General features: G+C 28.8%; 1 protein-coding gene across 2 annotated transcripts in view; it reads left to right on the forward strand.

Moving 5' to 3' along the window:
- Nucleotides 1-25,228, forward strand: part of LOC129616434 (histone deacetylase 4) — a 174,987-nt gene that overhangs the window by 43,280 nt on the left and 106,479 nt on the right. For both annotated transcript variants that reach the window (XM_055532059.1, XM_055532060.1), the window contains exon 2: nt 8,794-8,918. In XM_055532059.1, coding sequence (XP_055388034.1) covers nt 8,794-8,918 — 125 coding nt within the window. The remainder of the gene's footprint in view (nt 1-8,793; nt 8,919-25,228) is intronic.

A 25,228-nucleotide genomic window follows, 5' to 3' on the forward strand; every position in this document is an offset into this window, starting at 1 on the left:
TTTTTAATATCAGTGACATTAAAACTGTTTATTTTACAGAACATAAATGTATATCACAAGAATTGAGTAATAATAAAATAAAAACAGTTTAATATAAAAAACAGTAGAAATTTTATGACCAGTTTATTAAATTCTTGTCCGACTTCATAAAATCGCTTTTTAAATTAATAGCCATCATTTCCTTGTTGGGAGACCACGGACAAAAAATTTTCCCTTCGACTTTCAAAAAAATTTTTGCGCTTAACATAGCGGAACACGTTGACACAGATAAACCATTTCTAAGTTTAATTTTTATAAGATGTGTACAAATATTTTTTCAACTTCCGCTATAGAATATGGCAACACTGACAAACCACTAATTATTTTACCTAAATTTGTTAAGTTTTGTTATAATTTTGATACTATGTAAGTGATTATTAGTTTCCATTCACAGTTTTTCGTAGCATAATTTTGATTGTACAGTTGTTCAGCTTAATTTGGCACTTTAAATTTAAAAAAAAAAGGGAGTAAAAATTTTGTCAAAGTACTGAAAGTGCTCCAAGTTTAAATAAAGTTGGTTCAAACCAATGGTTTGTATTGTAGCACTTTTCCCTTCAACAAGTGAAAACTCTGCTGTTCAATACAGTCTATGTATAGCTGTCACACTATTAAAATTATTTTCATTCATATACAAAACTATTTCTAGGATTGCATATATTTAGGATGAACGATTTATGCAGTCTTTGAAATAAAGCAAAAATTAATATAAAGAAGGGTTAACATAATGCTCGATTTTAAGGGTTAATTGTGTGAGATAAGAAAAATAAATATATTTTTTAATTTCATGAAATTTGCCGTTAGCTTTTTGCGTTTATAGAAATTTGAAAAAGCTTGCGGTTTCGGAAATATAAGGTGTCAAAAATTCAAATTTTACAAAATTCATGAGGCGATAACTTGAGAGGGGCTGGAGATGGAAAAAAATTTTCTTTTAACGAAATGAACTATTTGTTAATATCTAAAAGCTCCTAAATATTTCAAGCTTGTACGTGCTGGGGTCTAGAAGAAAAACGGCATCAAAAATTTGGAAAAAAAGGACTTTAGATAACGGTAAATTTGAACGGCCATTTTGTTTTTCTAAAGTTTAACTATAGTATATCACGCTAGAGGAAGCAAGCCACTGCCTTTCTGCGTTTGCAAAATTTCAAAAATGCTTATTGTTTCATTGCAACAAATAGTTAAAAAAGGCCATTTTTAGGGTTTTGGGGGGGTATAACTTCTAAAGGGGGGGAGGTAGGTAAAAATTTTGTTCTACAGAAATAAGTTTCTGGTGAAGATCTATGTACGTATGAAATTTTAGCTTTCTATCTTCAAGGGTGTAGAAGTTTTGTAAACAAAAAAAGTGTCCACGGACGGACGGACGGACGGACAGAGTGAAACTAATAAGCACTTTTTTCAAAAAAATTTTTGGAAAAGTGCTAAAAAGGGCTAAAAATGGCATAATAGGATTAAAAATTCCTACTATGCATTCACGTCCATAAATAATGTACAGGAAATGTTAATATTTTTGTATTTGTGTCAATTGGATATGGTTTTACAAAAAAGAGACTATAGCATTCTTTGGTCCATATATATATTTCGTACGAGAAGGCTGTGTCACTGAGCGGTAAAATAATTTATCTGCTGTTCAAAATTTAACTACCGACCGTATTGTGTATACAATAGGTAGGCTATGTGATGGCAACAAATTTTCAGTGTCATTAAATAGAATGAAGATTTATAATTTACATAAATAAATTTTTTCTTTTATTGGTAATATTTAGTGTGAACGAGAGGTGGAATTTGAAAAAAATAATACTAAAATTTAGTATATTTAGGTAAGATTTGATGTACTTTTTAAAGTTTTAATTGTAATCATTATTAAATAAAATATAATAGTATATTTGATTGTATTCATACAAACAGAAATGCCCCGAAAGTGTTGCGTCGAATGATGCAGAAGCAATAGTCTACGAGCCTTTAGAAACTACTAAGAAGCAATTTTCTGTTGCATGTGGCAAATATAATTTATTCAATTAGATGAATATAATTTATTCAACTAGATGAATACATAAATGTACCTTTATGTGACGAAATTTATAGGTTTTCTCGTCAAATATTAGTTTTAAGAAAAATGGATTAAAAATTTTATTCTTTTATGTAAATATGTTATGTAGTTTTTTAAAAACAATCTTTTTATATATTTACTATTTTGGCTTTCCTTCCAAAATTTTTTGTTATCTGTATTTTATTATAATGTAATTTGGTACCTGTAATTAGTAACTAGTTTGTAAGAACAAAAAATTTAATTTTGTCATTATTTAAACGAAATAAAATAATTTCTGCATATTTTTTGTATTTAATCGTTTTGTGCACTTTTCCAAAAAATTTTTTTTAGAAAAAAGTGCTTATTAGTTTCACTCTGTCCGTCCGTCCGTCCGTTCGCATGTCCGTGTGTCTGTTTACAAAACTTGTACATCCTTGAAGAGAGAAAGCTAAAATTTTATATGTACATAGATCTTTTCCAGAAACTTATTTTCACCTATCTCTCCCCCTCTAAACTTTATACCCACCCAAAACCCTAACAATGGTATATTTTAACCACTTATTGCAGTGAAACCAGAAACATTTTAAAATTTTGTAAAGCTGAAAAATTTTAAATTTTTCCGATCTCCACCCCTTCTCAAGTTTTCAGCTCTCGAAATTAGTAAAATTTGAATATTTGTCATCCTTTATTTCCAAAACCACTTTTTTCAAATTTCTATAAACTGTGAAAGCTAACGGTAAATTCCATGCCATTAAAAAGATAATTATAATTTTTTATATTCTATAAATTTCTTATAAGAAAAATTAAGTTGAAACGCAAATGGTTTAAAATTTTTGTCTCTTCAAATTGAAGAAATTTTCTATAATTTAACGGTTTTGTAATTTAAGAGTTTTTTTAAGTAAAAGTTTTCAAGTACAAGTTTCAAATTCTTTTCTACGTTTTAAACTTTTTATTTTTATAAGTAGAGACATTATGGTTCAAAACTTATTACTAATTTACCCATTATATATTCTTTTCTTTAAAATTTATCATAAATACGAATATAGTCATATATTTATAACCAAAAAACATGCTATTATATTTACAGAAGAAAAGTGAACGAAATGAACGATTGAACGAGATTTTATAATCACTCAGTGAAAAAAAGTAGAACGAATCACTGAAGTGAACGATATTGCCCATGACTAATCGCAAACATCATCCGGCCGCTTAATCTAGCTTTGCGTCACCGATTCCTTAATCCTGCTAAATCGCTAACATTCTCCAGTGATTCGCAATAAGTCCTCCAGGATTTCCTCTCTGTCTTTTTTATAGCATATTTAAAGCTTGTTAATCTTTCTTTGCAGGCATTCCACTTGTATGAACTGCTGCTCCTTTTTGCGGCATTGTGCAGCCGCCTCACATTTTTTTTACATTCATCAATTTCACTAGATCGCCAATGTGGCTGAAATACAACTCCAAAATTTATTTGGCATTATCTTCGAAATTATTGGAGCTATAATATAGAATAAATACGCTTCTTGAAAACAAGCGTATTTTTAGGGCTGTTATGTGTAATAAAAATAGTTTAAATTTCTTGACTCCTTGTGGTAGCTGTCATACAACTTCAATAATAGTTTGGCCATATCTTAGAAAATACTGAAACCACAACACTGAAATTTTACATAATTTAATATGGTAATACGGCAATTGAAAATCACAGTCTTTTCTCGCTCTTAATAAGTTTAGAATCTGGTTTCGAATTTGGATTTTAAGGTACAAGAAGATTTGGTTGCATACAATATTTAAAATTTTGTAAATTTAATATAATTAAATGTTGGTTACTCTTATACATAGTTTTCTTATGAGTCGAAAGTTATTTCGCTTACTTTCTAATAAATCGTTCACGGAATATTTTTATTTTTTGTAATTATTTTCTTTTGAATGATGAATCATAAAAAAGAAAAATAAACCAAAATAGAATAAATTTTCTAATAAAATAAACTTTAAAGAACACTTTTGGCATAAAGAAAAATAGTTTAAATGGTTCAAGTCAAATTTAAAAAATCGAACACAATACGCGCAAATACGCGCATCAAGAGTGAAAATGAACAAATCTTGAGTCAAAAGAACAAAAAATGGCCTTGGTGTTCTCCAAGGAAGTATCTTATGACTATAATTATTCAGTATATATATCCAGTCGGTACAACTACTCATCATAGAAGCTAAAGTAACCCTATGCTTAAATTATTTTTGCCATATGTCTTAAATTTAATCAGATATTTTATGTCTTGAAATTTATAATTTAAAAAAATGAGGAAGAACTTGTACGAATCTATAAAAAGCCTCCATTGAGGTTGTCAATTTGTACAATTACAGCTACCTTTTAAAAACTAAACGAATTCATAAAGAAAATTAGTAACTTTTAATAAAAAACTTATACTACACATACATGATATTAAAAACTCCCAGATAGACAAAACTACAACACCGATAAAAAGAAAAGATACATCATAAAGTCAATACAAGGAGTAAGGAGCATATTCATCTTGACCGAAAAAACACATGTAAATTTATAACTTGGATCTACATTGGAAGGTACAGAACAAAAAAAAAATTTTTTTTACATACTCGTATATATAAATAATTTGAAACTGCTATTAAACTTTGATATATATTTTACCTATTTGCAATCAACTATCAACAGTGGTTATAGTTTTTATTTTTATTATGTTATTGTTATAAAATTACTTCTATTTTATTAGAATTATTAAATATTTACACTGTCATTTACCTAATTACTACTTACTTTCGAAATTATAATGAAATTGTATATGAATTTTATATGTATTTTGTTTTTATAAACGCTATTATATTATTAGTATTGCGCTTTGTTTCAAAAACTCATTCTCCTATAGCATATTTTGAAATAAATGAAAAAATCAATATAAGCGCTAGTTTATATTAATGGTATATTTATATAAGATTTTTAGATTGGTAGGAGTCAACCTAAGACCAGGTTACTGCGGCTTTAAAGATTTATTGTGACATTTACATCGTGGCAAAATCTTCGAAAGCGGTCCCCAGGTTTTTCCAATTTGTATAAATGATAGCCCAGTTTGCAGTGACCAGTGAGGAGGCCAGCCACTTGTCTGGCCTGAGCCTTTCTAAACTTCAACAGCTCCTTCGCCCTTTTGGTACATAGACTAGGAATAAAAAGCCTCGCCTGCCTCATTCCCGATATCCGATTCCAACACTGCTGTTGAAGGCGCCGCCTGATTATGTAAAAATATGTTAATGGTTTTGTTGACATGTCCCCTACGAATCTTTTCGCGTATGCAAAGGTCCAACTCAAAGACCCCCGACTGGAAAGCTGTTGGAAATTATCTCAAGGACAGGGTTCCAAATCGCAATCGTTGGCACTGTTGCAAGTACGTTATTATCTTCAGTCTTGAAAGCTTATCGTGGACGAAAAATTGACAGATACATCCAGTGCATGATCGTAGGACTAGACCACAAGTCATTCCAGAGAGACCTTTGGACATCCAAAGGAAAATCAGGCCTATTCGCGATGTCAAGATGTGAGCTCCACGTAAGCCCTTTATCAAACGTGACTCCCAGAAACTTAACACTGCCAGAGAAGCCAATCTAAAATCCTTCAATCCAATCTTTGGGTTGGTTTTTTATCTTTCATCGGTGTCGTCTCCGCTTGTCACTAGTTCTGGAATTCTCCAGCGCAGACACATGGGTCCATTGCTCTTCATAATCGCTGTTAATGACGTAGCATCCGTTTTAAATTGAAATGGAGTGTTAATTTATGCTGATGATATGAAAATTTTCAAGAGGATCCGTTCTGTAAATGACGCAGTTTCTCTACAAATGATCTGGATAAGTTTTGCAGATGGTGCACTAGTAACAACTTGAAAATCAACACTAGCAAGTGCGCGCTAACGTGTTATTCCAGACAGAGACAGCGAATAATATCAAATTATACGTTAAATGGTCAAGTTATTAGTAGGGTTGACTCAATTATGGACTTAGGGTTTTGCTTTGATAATAAGCTATCATTTGCCAATCACTACAACTATGTGGTTGGCAAGTCAAGCTCTATGTTGGGATTTTTTAAACGCTGGTTAAGGGAGTTTAGTGACCTCTATATTTTGAAGTCTCTAATTTGTCTCTGGTTCGTCCCCATCTTGAATATGCCTTACAAGTTGGGTCGCCTTTTTACAATATTCTTATTAAAAGAATAGAGTCGGTTCAGAAGAATTTTTTGCAATTAGCGCTTTACCACCTTTCTTGGAACGATCCTATTTATTCCTATTATCCTTCCTCCTTATGAGGACAGGCTTACTTGATTGACTCAGCACTTTAAATGATTAAAACGTAATCTCGCGGACGTGATATTCATTTTTCAACTTATGATATCTGATTTGATCTCCCCCAATATTTTTAATAAGATCGTCAACAATTTTAATGTTAGGTCTCGTTCTCCTGATTTTTTTATACTTTCGTTCCATAGAACTAATTATGGGAAAAACGAACCTGTCAGTAGAATGTTGAACCTGTGTAACAAGTTCAAGAACATACTTGATTTAACTTTAACAAACGGCATTATAAAAAAACACTTATTTTCTTATAGATAATTCATCCTTTTTCTAGATTCTAACTTAACTAATAATAATACATGTATTGTAATTTTAAAATATTTGCAATCTTTTGTATTGTTTTTGTTTTCTATTTTGGATTTAATATACTCGTAGATTTTAGTTTTCTGTAAGTCTCAATATGTAAATTCATATGTATATTATATTGTAATGTTTAAGCTAAGCATGTAAAATAAAATAAAATAAAATATATAAGTGCATCATTAGCAAATAAAGCTAAATTTTCACCTTCAACTACGTTTTCCATACAATTTATGTAAATTAAAAGTAATATCATTCCAAAAAATTGTACCTCGAGGAACTCCTAAAAACATTTCAACTGAAACCATTCTGAAACAACTGAAACTTCATGACTGAAACCATTTTATCAATTCCACAAATACCATATTTTTAAAATTTAAATAACAAAATCCCTTTATTTACAAACACTGACACTGCAACTTTACTATCATCCAAAATGATCTTCCAGTTAGTTACAATCGAGTGGCTCGTAACTGGGATTTTTCGGAACCCAGATTGATGTTGAGATATAAATCCATTTGTTTCAAAATACTTTCAAAATTCAGTATAATATGAAAATATAATTTAAGAACTTGATTATTTTAAAAAACAAGTTGATTTGAGTAGATTGAGACACCATTGATGTTTGTTTTCGTGGATGTGTATTTTTTTTTAGCAATATCAATGTAATTTTCGTCCTTTATTTTTAGTATTTAAAATTTTTTATGTAGCCTGGTGTAGGACAAATAAAACAATATTCTTTAACTTTTCAACAACGTTTCGATTTAATTTTAAATCTTCATCAGGGCTAAAATAATAATTTTTTATGATAATAATATTTTTACAATGAAATGTCATACATTTCTTATATGTATATTTACATTAAGTTATTGAACAAATTTTAATTTGATTTTAACATAATTTACTAATCAGTAGCTCTAATAAATGAATTTAATAAAATTTTTAAAAATCGCCAGTTATTCTTTTTTAAAAAACAACATATAAATAAATAAGTAAATAAAATTGAAATAAATAAACAAATTGTAAATTGAACCAAACTTTTTGCTTTATTTCAAAGACTGCATATATGCGTCATCCTAAATATATGCAATCCTAGAAATAGTTAAATGTGAATGAAAATAATTTTAATAGTGTGATAGGTATACATAGACTGTATTTAAAAGCAGAATTTTCACTTGTTGAAGGGAAAAGTGCTACAATACAAACCATTGGTTTGACTCAACTTTATTTATAGTCACTTATGATGTTATTATATTTGTTTAATTTATCTATGTTATTATAAAATTTTTTAAGATAATATTCAATGAATTGCTTCTAACTATTGCTTTATCATTTTAAGAAAAATAAACAGTAAACAATAAACTGAAATATTTAATATAAATAAAAACTACGGTAGGCTAGTCATCTACCTAGCTAACTCTCTATGACTATAGAAACTAGGGCATGATAGATATCATTGCACTAGCCCTATACTCCTCCTAGGAGTGAAGAAGGAAAAAAAAACAAAAAAAAAACTCTTTAAGTATGATCCATAATTTACTAATTAAGCTATTGAGTTTTTCTATTTTATAAATTGTAATTTTAATCTCTAAATTTAGTATGCTTCTCCTCAACGTATGCAATATTTTTTGACTTTGTGTTTTGTATGGATGCTGATATATTTGAAGTGAATAAAATTGTTCTGATGTTATTAGCAATATGGTTTGGAAACACTTTTTTCATTCTGCATTGTAGTGGAAAAACTCGTCTGTTGTTAAATGATGCGCATTGTAAGAATTTTTTAATATATTTTTCATAATTGTAACCACGTTATCACCGTATAAATGTTTGATGGACTCAAGGAAACCAGTATTATTCATATTGAAATTCTAATTGTAGCGTCCTTTATTTTTAGTATTTAAAATTTTTTGTGTAGTCTGGTGTGGGACAAATAAAATTAAGTAATTTTTTTTTCAGCATATGTGTTAATTAAAATAAAGTTTAAATTTAACTATAAATTTTTTAATGTATAATAGCAATAATTATTTTGTTGAAATATTATTAAAGTTTTTTTTTGTTTTGCAGAAATGACTTTTGATTCTTCAATTAATTGTGATAAGATGAAAGTATCTGACGATGTTTCATTTCATAACAGAAGTTTACATTCGGCAAAAGAAATAGAAACAAACTTTAACCAACAAATAGAAGAGGTAAATGAATTGATATATTTCAAAAAATTGATTTAAGTTTTTATATCTGATAACTTGAGAGTTTTTTAATACAGTTAATTTTCTTTATCCTTGGCTATTTTTCTTTCCAAATTCAGATACAGTTAATTTCGAAATATAATCATAATATTTTTCATAAATGTGCATTTTGTGGAAAATTTTCCATTATCCGGTTTAGAAATTGTAGCTTTCAGTGAATTTAACTATTGCTATTCAACTGCTTACCAGGCTCGCTTAGCGTTGGTGTCCAGAAATGAATGTTGTTGGTAAAAATGCAATGTTATTGGTAAAAAAGAAGTATTAAAGTAACCTCGGTAGATTAAGCAGTTTGGTATAAATTGCGTCAACGGTTGACTGGAATTGTAATATTTGCTTGCAATTTACATTTCAAAACTTTCCCCGCTAGAAAGAAATAGTATTGCTGATTTACAACACTGATTTGTGTTTTCCGAATTATTTTGGAATTTAATTATAATATTTGAAATGTCTTTTTTTACTAAATTGGCAATTGAAAAATAAATAAAGTTGGGTCAAACAAATGGTTTGTGTTGTAGCACTTTTCCCTTCAACAAGTAAAAATACTGCTTTTAAATACAGTCTATGTATACCTACCACACTGTTAAAATTATTTTTATTCATAAACGAAACTATTTCTAGGGTTGAATATATTTGGGATGAATATTTAGGATATTCAGTCTTTGAAATAAAGTAAAAATTAATAAAGAGTGGTCAACATAATGCTCGATTTTAAGGGTTATTTGCGTGAGTTAAGATAAATAATTTTTGAAAAAGTGCTAAAAACGGCTAAATGAATTATATTTAGATTATACTTATACAATGAACAAAGTTCAAAAAAAAATTTATGATGATGAATAATTACATTACCATTCAACAACAAAACTAAAATATTAGTTATAAAAACAATTTCAAAAAAAAGTATATATATATATTTATACACTTAAATAAAAAGGAAATTGCAAAATTCTTTGTAAAAATTGGTGAAACGACCATTCTATTGCCACAAGAGAGATGTGGTGCATGTCCTAGACGGCATAAAAAATATAACAAGAACAACATGAGAGTTACATATTATAACAACGACAAAAAAATACAGGATTGCCAAAAACTAAATACCTGAGCTAATTCCTAGAAAGTAAAATAACTCAATAAGACTTTTTTTGCACCGTCACATCCAATGGTAGACTGTTAAACATATATAAATAAAAACAAGCAAAATTGAGCATAAAAATATGAAGAGTAGTTAAAATATATAAAACATTAATTCTCAAATTACAAATGTCATATACTCTTGGTGTGAATAACTGGAGTTAAAGAATGTTTTCAAGACCTTGTGCAAATATTAATTCAAGGGAAGAATATCGAGTTTTTTGAACAAATCGCAAGTATGCGTCCGCATGTTTACTTAGAAAAGAGTTTTGAAAAGACCTTTATATACCAAAATTAGTAAAGAATGTGAACAATATGAACTAAAGTGATATATTTGCCGAACAACAACATCAAAAATTTTGCAAATATGATGCGTACTGATGTAAATAAAACGCAAATAATAGAAAATATTTCATAAAATTCATATGTACATATTGTTGTAAGTACGAATCGCGACATCTGATAACAAAGTTGTTCTTTAATTATTTAAAACGTGCAAAAAATACGTTTTGATTTTTCGGAATCATAAAAAACTTTCACTATCAATGTCGTTCCACTAAACTGGTTACTGGTAATCTTAAAATTGAAAAAGTGCAAAGATACCAAACCATATTATTATTTAAAGTATTTAGAAGTCGGTCTATCTAACAACTTATTTTTTTACAAATTTTTTATCATTATATTAATATTTGTTTTTTCTATTCTCAAATTTAAAACATAGTTTTTAATACATACACTCGGTCCTTGATTTACGATGGCAATACGTTTTGAAAAACTGCGACATAAGTCGAAACCAATTGCAATTCTAATTGTAGAGTTCTTTCTTTTAATATTTAAAAATTTTTTGTATAGTCTGGTGTAGGACAAATAAAACAATGTTCTTTGGAATTCACGAACGTTTCGATTTAATTGTACACTTACATTTAGTTATTGAACAAATTTTAATTTTCTTTTAACACAATTTATTAACTCAGTAGCTTTAATAAATAAATTTTATAAATTTTTTAAAAAATCCTCAATTATTATATTTTAATAAATAACGTATGTATAAGTAAATAAAATAAATTAACACAAATTGTAAACTTAATAAAACTAGACTCTTACAAAACTTAAACTATAATAAAAACTATTCGTGTGTGTCTGCATTGCAAGTCTTGCAAGTTTATGTCTGTAGTTTTGAAACTGTATTCCATTTTGTGTGTGAGTTATTTTAAGTTTATCTTTTTTCTTCAAAAACACACCCGTATAATACATATAGATATGTTTTTTTCGTAATAAATAACAAGATAAAACTTAAAATAAGAAAATTTCTTAAAAATAATTACAAAAAAGTACATAGTTAAACAAATAATTAGTTCCGTTGAGATCTAATATCTTTTGAGTAATTTTTGACACCTGAGAAGTAACTATATTTTATAACCTCGCTTTGAGTTACGAGGGCTGTTCCAGAATTAAGTAGCCTAACCAAGAAAACACAGAAATTTTGACAAAATTTATTTTTATTTCTCAACATAGTCCCCTTTTAGGTCGATACACTTTTGCCAGCTGTGTTGAATTGCTTCGATACCATTTTTGTAGTAAGAACTGGGAAACTCTGCAAAATAGCCATCAACGCCAGACTATACCTCTTCATTTGTAAAATATTTTCTTCCACCAAGCCATTTTTTCAAGTTTGGAAATAGAAAGTAATCTGAGGGGGCTAAATCTGGTGAATAGGGTGCGTGAGGAAACAGTTCAAACTTCAATTCATTAATTCTGGCGTGGTGATCTCATTTGGTCGGCCAGTGCGATATTCATCTTCACAGCTCGTACGGCCACGTTTAAACTGCGCTACCCAATTTTTAATTATTGCATATGAGGGAGCAGACTCCCCTAATGTAGAATCCAGTTCACTTTTAATACCGGCTGGATTAAGACCTTTCAAATAAAAATATTGAATGACATAACGATGACCAATTTCATCCGTATTAAGAATTTACTGAAAAGCTTCAATATTAATAGTCGGTAATCTGAAAAGAAAAAAAAAATAAAAGTGTGACAGTTAATCCTTAAAATGATAGGGCTTTCTGCGTGGCTTATTTTTTTTTTTTCAAAATTTTTGTGTTTTCTTGGTTAGGCTACTTAATTTTGGGACAACCCTCGTATATCGCTAAAATCATAAATTACTTTTGGAAATAAGCACTTTAGCGATCAAGTATATATTTGATCTTAATATGATCTTAATCACAAAATCCGCTCACGTATATATTTGGATTCTTAATACTTGCGAATAAAACGCGTATATAGGATAATGCGTATAGCATACGATTTCTATGTAAGGGGTCTCAAGTTCGAGCCCAGAAAAATGAGAATTGTTTTTATACCCGTACGAACGTATGTTCGAAGGGTATACTAAATTTGCCTTACCGTTTGTAACGCTAAGAAATAACGGTGTTAGATATAGACTCAAGTGTATGTTTTTGATCAGCGTCAAATTCTGAGTTGATTTAGCTTTGTCTGTCCGTCCGTCCGTCCGTCCGTCCGTCCGTCCGTCCGTCCGTCCGTCCCAACGTCTCGTTCTCCTGATTTTTTTATACTTTCGTTCCATAGAACTAATTATGGGAAAAACGAACCTGTCAGTAGAATGTTGAACCTGTGTAACAAGTTCAAGAACATACTTGATTTAACTTTAACAAACGGCATTATAAAAAAACACTTATTTTCTTATAGATAATTCATTCTTTTTCTAGATTCTAACTTAACTAATAATAATACATGTATTGTAATTTTAAAATATTTGCAATCTTTTGTATTGTTTTTGTTTTCTATTTTGGATTTAATATACTCGTAGATTTTAGTTTTCTGTAAGTCTCAATATGTAAATTCATATGTATATTATATTGTAATGTTTAAGCTAAGCATGTAAAATAAAATAAAATAAAATATATAAGTGCATCATTAGCAAATAAAGCTAAATTTTCACCTTCAACTACGTTTTCCATACAATTTATGTAAATTAAAAGTAATATCATTCCAAAAAATTGTACCTCGAGGAACTCCTAAAAACATTTCAACTGAAACCATTCTGAAACAACTGAAACTTCATGACTGAAACCATTTTATCAATTCCACAAATACCATATTTTTAAAATTTAAATAACAAAATCCCTTTATTTACAAACACTGACACTGCAACTTTACTATCATCCAAAATGATCTTCCAGTTAGTTACAATCGAGTGGCTCGTAACTGGGATTTTTCGGAACCCAGATTGATGTTGAGATATAAATCCATTTGTTTCAAAATACTTTCAAAATTCAGTATAATATGAAAATATAATTTAAGAACTTGATTATTTTAAAAAACAAGTTGATTTGAGTAGATTGAGACACCATTGATGTTTGTTTTCGTGGATGTGTATTATTTTTTAGCAATATCAATGTAATTTTCGTCCTTTATTTTTAGTATTTAAAATTTTTTATGTAGCCTGGTGTAGGACAAATAAAACAATATTCTTTAACTTTTCAACAACGTTTCGATTTAATTTTAAATCTTCATCAGGGCTAAAATAATAATTTTTTATGATAATAATATTTTTACAATGAAATGTCATACATTTCTTATATGTATATTTACATTAAGTTATTGAACAAATTTTAATTTGATTTTAACATAATTTACTAATCAGTAGCTCTAATAAATGAATTTAATAAAATTTTTAAAAATCGCCAGTTATTCTTTTTTAAAAAACAACATATAAATAAATAAGTAAATAAAATTGAAATAAATAAACAAATTGTAAATTGAACCAAACTTAACTCAAAAACTAATTGAGCTAAGTTCACCAAATTTTCACAAATGATTTATTGTAGTAAGTGCCAGAACCCTATTTAAATTGGACATGATCCGGGTACCGGTTCGGGTAGCTGCCATACAACTTCAAAATTTATTTGGCTATATCTCAGAAACTATAAAAGTTATGGTATTGAAATTTCACACAAACGAATATATTAGTAGGGCCAATATGCCCTATAAAAGTCGTTGAAATTACTTGGCTCCTTCTGGTACCTGCCATACAACTTCAAAAGTTATTTGGCTATATTTCAGAAACTATTAAAGCTATGGTATTGAAATTTCACAAAAACAAATATATTAGTAGGGCCAATGTGTCACATAAAAGTCGTTGAAATTGCTTGGCTCCTTCTGGTACCTGCCATACAACTTCAAAAGTTATTTGGCTATATCTCAGAAACTATAAAAGCTGTGATATTGAGATTTCACACAAGTGAATATATTAGTAGGGCCGATGTGTCTCGTAAAAGTCGTTGAAATTACTTGGCTCTTTCTGGTAGCTGCCATACAACACCAATAGTAGTTTGGCACAACCAGTATTTTGAATAACACATAGTACTGAAATTTTGCATAAATTAATATGGTAATATGGCAACTTAAAGTCATAGTCTGCCCCATAGTTAGTTATGGTACATTAGTTATTCGCACATAGGATAACAAGTTCGTACGGGTATCACAGAGTTGACAAGGTCAACTCTATTTTTTTTCTCGTTTTTATTTATTGATCATTTTATTTTTTTTCTTCATATTTAAAATAAAAGCGAGTTTCCGCCTTAAATATTTTTGAAAATACCCTATTTATAAAAGTTTAATACAATAAAATAATATTTTCTTATTAAATTTTGCCCTAAAAATATATTGTCAAGAAATTTAATGTACAGTTATGTTTTGCTTATTAATACATTTTGCAGCAGATCACGAAAAGAATACATAACTAAATGCGTATGTACATACTTATTACAAAACATTGTAGATTTTATTAACTCTAACAATTTTCTTAAGAAAGTGTTCAGTTTTGTTATAAGTCTCTCTTCCAAAAATTAATTTATATACAATTTTTATACTACCAAAAGTAAATAAAAATTATTGCTACAGAATGTAGTACCATTTTGTAAAAGCGGTCACAAAGCATCTTTGGAGATGGTGAAGGGGGACGGTTGGTGGAATTGGTACTTTTTCCGGGGCCCCAGAAGTAAAACGCTATCTAATGACTTTTGTCCCATGTCCCTTTTAAAAGTACCCGTACTTTTTGACACCTGAGAAGTAGCTATATATATATACAATGTAAAATAGGATGGTTTTGGAAGAGTTATACGAAATATGAATACAATATAGAATTATAAAGGGAAATTCAAGGTACTCATAGCCAGGAGGTTATTGGATCAATGCTTGCCTGGATGTTGTCGTATTTATCTATTTTTGGATTATTTTAAATTTTTTTTTATTTTGTTTAAATTTTGTGTTTTATTTTTTTTTAATACATAACAGATAAATGTTATTATAAAAGTTTAAAGAAAATTTCCAAAAAAAATATTGTTGTAATAGTTTTAAAAAATTCGCAAGAAGTTTTTTTAAAGCTTCCTAACTATTTTTTTTTAAGTTTTCTATATGAATTGAATAATATTCAAAACTGTTTTTTGGCATATAAAAACACATAATCATTAATTCATGGGGGTAACATACAGAAATAAATTTTTCAAATAAAGAAAAGGTTTAGGCATAAATAAAATAATATTCTTATTCAAATATATGTATGTACATGAATGTATTAGAATTGAACATTTTAAAATTTTTTGTTCAAAAAATTAGAAATAAAATTTTAAGCGCATACATATTCGTACATAATTATGAATGTATACCTTTTTTTTAAACTGCGGGTGAACATATAGAATTAAATTTTTCAAATAAAAAAAAGGTTTAGGCAAGAATAAAATAATAATTATATTCAAATATGTTTATGTACATATGAATGTAATTTTTCAAATAAAGAAAAGGTTTAGGCAAAAACAAAATAATAATTTTATTCAAATATATGTATGTATGTACATATGGATATATCAAAATTTATCATTTTATAGTTTTCCGCTTGGAACAATAAAAATAAAATTTTAGGTAGATACATACGTACATAAATTGTGTATGTATATTTTTTTAAAGCTCGCTGACGAAACATAATATTTATAAATAACAAATGAAGCATAAAAAATGAAGCATTTAGATGCCACAAAACATCTGATGTCTTTGACAAAAGCTGACATTTATTTACGTTAAAATTATTTCGATTTTTCGAAACAAAAATATGTGAAATCATTATACATATTTCCAAATATTATTTATTTCTCGGTTTGTGTTTCTAATAATAACGTAAAACGTATTATTTATTTTTTGGTTTGTGTTTCTAATTATAAAAAGTATAAAAGAAAAACGTGCTTTTGTTATAAAAAAAATCTTAAAATAGAGCTATTTCGGGGCTAAAAAGTTCCAATGTCAAATTTTTCTGGGACCCTAGAGGCAAAACCCTATCTAATGCCTTTTGTCCCATGTCTCTAGCCCTTCTAGAAGTACCCGTTCTTTTTGACACCTGAGAAGTAGCTATATATATATAACGTAATAATAAAAATAAAAATATCACAAATTAGCTGTTTGTTGTTTTGATCTATTGTTTACTATATTAGGGTTATCGCTTGATTTTTTTAGATCGCTTGATGATTATAGATTTATGAAATGAATTTATGTTATTTGTATCTGTTTTGTTATTTATGTTGTTTTAATTTAATTGTATGTGTATCATTCCTCTTATATTCCTGTTATACAAATTTTTCGCCCTGTCTGTTATTTGTGTTTCCTTGAAATTTAAAGTATGATTATAAGGCTTCTTTAATGATGTTGTGTGTTTTGTCTGCTTTATTAATGATGTGTATTTAATTTTGTGTTGATTTAATATATTTTTATGATATTGTTTCGTTTGTCCTACATAGCAAACTTCACACTCTTCGCAATTTACTTTATATAGTAAGTGTGACTGATTCATTTTGTCCTTTGTATCTTTCAATTTTGTGTAAAGTTTGCGTAATGCGTTTTTGTTAAACAAAACGAATTTGTTGTTTTGCATATATGGTTTAAAGACATTTGTGATCTTACACCTTATATTAGGAATATGTTGAATATGTTGAGTTTTAAATTTTTGTTATTGTGTAGATTTGGCAAGATTGTTTCTTGTATGTTGTTTCTTGTATGAGAAATTTCGGATAATTATTATTTTTTAATATTTCCTTAATTTTTTGTATGTTCTTTTCTATGTATTACTAAGAGCTTAATAGAAAAATTTCATCTAACATATTTTTACCGACCGTATTGTGTAAACAATAGGTAGGTTATGTGATGGCAACAAATTTTGCATATCGAGTTTTCGGTGGGAACGTACTTCTCCATAGTAGGGAAGTGTAAATAAACTATTTTTAGCAACCTGTCGGTCTGTTCGTCTGTCGGTCTGTCGGTCTGTCGGTCTGTGTGTGCAAGCGTGTATCTCAAGTTCGGCTGAACCGATTTTGATGAAATTTTATATGTAAGTTTGTTTCCACCATGGCACGGATCGATCAACTTTTGGTATTTATCAGGCCTCGGGAACTGCACTTTTTAGCGGGCCTGTTTTACATTTTTGAACATTTTAAAGAAAATATTCAACCGATTTACTTGAAATTTTATATATAAGCTCAGCTCGACCGTCCGCAAAAATTCGTATGTTTTGGAAGAAATCAGGCATCGGCAACTAGACGTTTACTACGGGCCAAATATACATTTTTGTGTATATAAAGAGAAATAATCAACCGATTTCATTGAAATTTAATATATGAACTCCTCGCATAGAAACAATGAACATATAAATTTTTTGGAAAGATCAGGGCTCGAAAACGGATTTGCGGGCCGATTTTACATTTTTCACTATTTTAAAGAAAGTATTCAACCGATTTACTTGAAATTTCATATATAAGCTTTGCTCGATCATACGCAAAAATTCCTAACTTTTGGAAGAAATCAGGCATCAGCAACTGGGCGTTTACTACGGGCCAAATATACACTTTTGTGTATATAAAGAGAAATAATCAACCGATTTCATTAAAATTTAATATATGAATTCCTCATATTAAAGCAATGAACATATAACTTTTTTGGAAAGATCAGAGCTCGAGAACTGATTTGCGGGCCGATTTTACATTTTTCACCATATCCACTGAACAAATTGATGGAATTTCTTGAAATTTAATATTTTAGTTCTGGTTGTTACCGAAACTAACTGGCCAGCATTTCAGGGAATTCGGGTAGCACAAAGCGAAACTCTACTAAGAGCCACATTTACATTTTTCTAAGTATGTTAACTATAAGCTTACTAATGTCCTAAAAATTGGAAAGAAGTATTTAACAGACATTTTTATAATATTCTGTAACACTTTCATTTAACTAGACAATACACAATGCGGTCGGTTATGTGCTGACCACATCAGATTTTTTTATTACATTTCCTTCTTGTTGAACTTGATCTTACGACAGAAAATTTAATATTCTACCGGTAGCAGACAGTTTTAACTACCAATCTGTGATGATTATTCCATTGTTATTTCTTATTAATAATGTATCTAAAATTGCGAGTCTATTGTTGTTTTCTGACTCCGTTTTGGTTTTTTTTCTATTGTGAAAATCATTAAATGTTTCTATTACGTCTAACTTGTCTTTCTGTATTGTCATTAATAAATCGTCTACATATATTTTCATTATAGATATTTTGAATTTTAAGTTTTTAAATTTTTTGTTGTTGTATATTAATCTCTTTTTACACAATAGATACATATTTGATAATAATATAGGAGTGATGGCTTATTACTACTATTGAACTACTAAAGTACATCGTGTGTCTATATTTAAAATTAAAATAAAACAAAACAATTACCAATTGAATTTAAATTTAAGAATTTTGTATATTTTGTAAAAAATAGAGTTTAATGCCACAAAAGAGTCAAATATTTACAAATAGAACATTTTTAGATGGGGTGAAAAATAATATTATAATTACCGACCGTATTGTGTAAACAATAGGTAGGTTATGTGATGGCAACAAATTTTGCATATCGAGTTTTCGGTGGAAACGTACTTCTCCATAATAGGGAAGTGTAAATAAACTATTTTTAGCAACCTGTCGGTCTGTCGGTCTGTCGGTCTGTGTGTGCACGCGTGTATCTCAAGTTCGGCTGAACCGATTTTGATGAAATTTTATATGTAAGTTTGTTTCCACCATGGCACGGATCGATCGACTTTTGGTATATATCAGGCCTCGGGAACTGCACTTTTTAGCGGGCCTATTTTACATTTTTGAACATTTTGAAGAAAATATTCAACCGATTTACTTGAAATTTTATATATAAGCTCAGCTCGACCGTTCGCAAAAATTCGTATGTTTTGGGAGAAATCAGGCATCGGCAACTAGACGTTTACTACGGGCCAAATATAAATTTTTGTGTATATAAAGAGAAATAATCAACCGATTTCATTGAAATTTAATATATGAACTCCTCGTATTAAAACAATGAACATATAAGTTTTTTGGAAAGATCAGGGCTCGAAAACGGATTTGCGGGCCGATTTTACATTTTTCACCATTTTGAAGAAAGTATTCAACCGATTTACTTGAAATTTCATATATAAGCTTTGCTCGATCATACGCAAAAATTCCTAACTTTTGGAAGAAATCAGGCATCAGCAACTGGGCGTTTACTACGGGCCAAATATACATTTTTGTGTATATAAAGAGAAATAATCAACCGATTTCATTGAAATTTAATATATGAATTCCTCATATTAAAGCAATGAACATATAACTTTTTTGGAAAGATCAGGGCTCGAGAACTGATTTGCGGGCCGATTTTACATTTTTCACCATATTCACAGAACAAATTGATGGAATTTCTTGAAATTTGATATTTGAGTTCTGGTTGCTACCGAAACTAACTGGCGAGCATTTCAGGGAATTCGAGTAGCACAAAGCGAAACTCTACTAAGAGCCAAATTTACATTTTTCTAAGTATGTTAACTATAAGCTTACTGATGTCCTAAAAATTGGAAAGAAGTATTTAACAGACATTTTTATAATATTCTGTAACACTTTCATTTAACTAGAAAATACACAATGCGGTCGGTTATGTGCTGACCACATCAGATTTTTATAGGTTTGTATTGTAGCACTTTTACCTTCAACAAGTGAAACAAATACAGTCTATGTATATAGGAAACTTTTAGGATTGCATATATTTAGGATGAACGATTTATTCACTCTTTGAAATAAAGCAAAAATTAATTTAAAGAGGGGTTAACATTATGCTCGATTTTAAGGGTTAATTGTGTAAGTTAAGAAAAATAATGATTTTTTTTAATGGCATGGAATTTACCGTTAGCTTTCTGCGTTTATCGAAATTTGAAAATGCTTTAGGTTTCTTAAATATAAAGTGCCAAAAATTCAAATTATACAAATTTCGAGAGGCGATAACTTGAGGGGGGGGGGCGAGGGGGGGGGGGAGGTTGAGAAGGAAAGAAATTTTCTTTTGACGAAACAAAATATTTGCTAGTGTCTAAAAGCTTCTAGAGGGTGGAGATAGGTAAAAATTTTCTTCTACGAAAATGAGTTTCTAGTAAAGGTCTATGTACATATAAAATTTCAGCTTTGTATCTTCAAGGATGTACAAGTTGTGTAAGCAGACACACAGTAACGGACAGTCCAAGGGGCAGCCGGACGGACGGATGAACGGACGGACGGATGGACGCGACGGACGGACGGACGGACGGACCGACAGAGTGAAGCTAATAAGCACTTTTTTTCAAAAATTTTTTGGAAAAGTGCTAAAAAAGAAATTATTTGCAGTAAATTAAAAATATATCAAATTAAACTTATAGCAAGTTAGCAATTTCTTTGTGTTCCAAAATCCTTAGCCAGATTCGGTAGCCTGTTAAACAATCCAACAGAGACAATATCATAAAAATTGTGTTAGTTGGTGGTTTTAAAATTGGAAACATTCACAAGATTCCTATTGTTAGTACGTAAGCCATAATTATTATAGATTCTGCTATTTAAGTATAATTGCCCTGTATAATACAATTGCCTGACTGGCAGAATATTTAATTTTCTAAACAATGATGCAAATAGTTTGTGTTGTAAACAACTAAATTCTGTAAAATAAGACGCGGATAGATTTTATTTTCCTAAGAACCACGCAGCAGCATATTCCGTACTGCAATTTTGATTGAAAAGTACCAAAGTACAACATCAGCAAAACCTTGTGGGAACAAATTTTTTCTTAAACAATAAAATTTACAAAAGAAACAACGACAATAAGATTTGAGTTGTACAGTGGGCTCCCCCTAACTTACTCTGCTATCTATAACTAAACCTAGATATTTAAATTTATTAATTATTACTATAGGAAAACATAAAGAATTACATGAATTACGACCATCACAATTATACGAACAAAACTTATTACAACCAGAGGAGTGAAATACGAAATTGATAGTTTTTTCACTAACAATTAGTTTGTGAACCGAAAACCACCGCCTCAATAATCTGCGATCACTGTTGATATCACAGGTCAAATCTAACGGACTATTGCAGTAGTACCAAATAGCCAGGTCATCAGCAAATGCCTTGAGCTCACTCCTAAAATTCTGATCGAACAAAGAATTTATATATATTATGAATAATATCGGGCCCAAAACTGATCCCTGCGGAATACCTAAATTAATGGTACTTATTTCGCTGAGAATACAACCATTCCTAGCTCTTTGTGTTCTGCAGTACAAGTAGGACACAAACCAATCGAATAAAAACCCCGAAACCCTACTGAATACATTTTTTTTAGAAGTATGCCATGCTCCACCGTGCTTTTGTAACATCAACAAGAGACTCGCATAGTTTCTCTTACAGTCTAGACCTGAACTGATAGTTGAACCAAAGTCTGATAGAGCATCAGTTTGCTGTTTTAGGCACATTGGTTAAATCCATATTGTTTCGAACTAAAGAAATTTACATTGTTTAAATAGCTCAAGAACCATTTTTTAATTGCTTTTTCAAAAAATTTTAAAAAAGTAGTCAGCAGAGAAATCGTTCTATAATTGTTTACATCTAAACGACTACCCCTTTTAAGTAACGGTGACACAACAACCGATTTAAGCTGATCAGGAAATATTCCAGACTAACTCCTATAGTTAAACATACAAACAAAAATACCCACAATATTTAATGCAATTTTTTTTACTAAATTGTTCTTGAAGTCATCGATACCACAAGAGTTAGAATTCTTTGAAGTTTTAATTACAATCATCCTTCGCTTAATGGGAGCTCGTTATACGGAATTTATATCTTACGGAATACAAAAAATAAACTAAAGTTTCTTTTTACGGAAAAAAAAATCGTTTTACGGAAAATTATTAAAATGCCAAAAAAAGTAGTCTGAAAAATAACAATTTTTATAAAAAAAACTTATTTCTAGGAACTTTATTGTTTAAGTATACACTTATATATGTTAAATATAATATAGATTAATAAAAAACATTGTAATTATGTATTTATATGTACTCAGCCCCGGATTTATCATACATGCAAAGTATGCATTTGCAATGGGCGATAAAAAATAGGGGCGCCATTGAAAACTTAAAAAACCCCTAAATTTAAAAAAAAAAATTTTCACCCAAAAAAAGGATTCCAAGTTTTATTTTATACATCAATTTAGCAAAGCGAAATTAACTTAATAAAATCTACCTACATGCAAACATAATATTTTGTTCCTACACATATTTTCTATTTGCACCATATAACAAAAAATGTTCATAGAATTAAAATTACTCATACATTTCTTTACTCTACACTACTCTTTCATTCTTATTTTTTATGTTTGTATATGCCTATAAACACAGAATATTATTTCACACAGCTGTATACATTCAATCGTTCATATATATAAGTGAAATCGTCTTATATAATATACATACATATATAGAAGCAATGTACGCAACAAATAAAAATATTCAAAAATACACATGTACACATAATTTATATTGCCTAATATGTATAAGATCAACATTCATGCGTACACATATAATTATCTCATAAAGCAAAATTTTTATTTTGCTGAGATTGCTCCCTATCAACACTCGCTCGTGCACATATAATTATATAAAATAGTGCACAAAGCAAGGTTTTTATTATGCTTAGTGATCTTTCTGGCTACACTCGTTCGCACACATTATATTTAAATTGTTTCATACATGCAAAATTTTATTTTTGCTTATAATGTCTTTATATCTAACAAGTCCCAATGCTCAGAGAGAAACTTGAAAGCACACCTTATTTTATATGGCCTTTTTTAAATCGAAGTGGCTATTTTTTGAGAAGAAATATTAAAATAAATTCACACTTATTAAAAAGCAGGTAAAATTTAGAACATATATTTGAAAAATCAAAAAAATATATTAATATTTTCATTGATAATTATTTTAAAATTTAAAAAAAAGCGGAAAAACAACAAACACAACCTTCGCCTTCAACGTTTTATTTGTTACTGAAAGCATTTCATTATTTTTAAGTGAACAGCTTTTTTTCTCATAGGGTAAGTTAACGCAAGATATGGGAAGTACCTGAGGTGTCAAGCTGAAAATATAATTAATGAAAGATAATTCTTAAATATTGATATAAATACATAGTAAAGAAAAAATTTGAAGAGGGAATTAGAAAATAATATCTAAAATACAATCAAATATTAACTGTTAAATACAAATTTTATATAAACTTCAAAATTTTACCTCTATTTTTATTTGAAAAAATATTAAAAACTTACTATCATTTATATCAATTACCTAAGAAAAAAAAATATTTAAAATGTTTGGAAAAAACAATCATATATTTTTATGACCGGATTTGAATATTTTTCTATTTTTGAAATAAATGGTATTTTACCAAATGACTCGAAAATTCCGACTGTAAAATAACAGGTATTTTAAAATTTTTGTTCAGGTATTTTAAAATTCTTTCCGTTTAGAATTAAGATAGGTCATACATACACATGCAGGGACATTTTATAAATAGATTGCTCTTGTTTACCTGCTAATAAAATATGAAAAAAGAGCACAGCAAAATTTTTGAAGCACTCAATATAACATGTTTGAAATAGTTTTAAAATAATTATGAATTTAAAAAAAAATTTATTGGAAGTAGGTACATACATATTTATTTTTAATAATTTAAAAACTAACTGAAATTATTTGAAACAATTTTATAAGTAACGTATGAATAACCGAAATGAGATAATTCAAATTGTTGAAATGTGTCAACCTATATTACTTTTAATAACATTTTTGTTAGCCGACACTACTCAACTTACCTTATTGGGAAATACAAAATGTGCATAAAAAATCATACATCCTTCCTCATTAACATTTGAAACCATACTGAAATATGAATTTGAAATTTTTTTTCATTTTTTCTTTCCTCCTACCTTTCTTTCTTTTTCGTGCAATAGAATTTAAATGGGAAGCTTTTTAAAAAATGTGTATAATATCCTGAGAATTTTTAAAATATTAATCTCTTTTTTACGTAAAAAAAAAAGAAAAAAGTAATAAAAAATATGACACGATCAGTGGCATTTAAAGAAAAAACCAACAACGAGGCCAAAAATTCGTAACATTTCGTAAAAAAAATTGAGTATTGGGACTTGTTAGATATAAAGACATTATTTGCTTAGTTGTCGCCCACTCACCAAAGAAACAAACTCATTATTATAATGTATTACGTTTTCTGTATACTATTGCATTAGTAAACAACAAGAACAAAACAAAAAAAACACAAATTAAGAATGAGAATAGAAAGAAATTAGAAAAAGAGAATGAGAGCAATATTCTTAAATGATAGAAAGCATAGCTTGATATTGAGATTGTGTATACCAATATTTTGTTTTTGTTTAACAACAAAAAATTTTGAATGAATTTCAAAATTACATGATCGTTATGAATTTCTACTACTATGTTTTGCTTTCGTTTTTGATAAAACTGTTATCAATTACAGAATTAAATATTAAGTGGTAATATCTACTACTTATATTGAATTGGAAAAATGTTGTTTAATAATCAAGCGAATGTTAAGAATTTTTATGCTGAATTGATGTAGTGTAAGTCATCCAAAAAATAAGAGTAAAATGAAACGGCGCATAGTTTGCTTCACACATTTACCTCCAAAATTAAAACAGTTAAGCAAAACGACA

The sequence above is a fragment of the Condylostylus longicornis genome, unplaced genomic scaffold (assembly GCF_029603195.1).
Source record: "Condylostylus longicornis isolate FDR11 unplaced genomic scaffold, ASM2960319v2 ptg000205l, whole genome shotgun sequence".
Lineage (NCBI taxonomy): Eukaryota > Metazoa > Arthropoda > Insecta > Diptera > Dolichopodidae > Condylostylus > Condylostylus longicornis.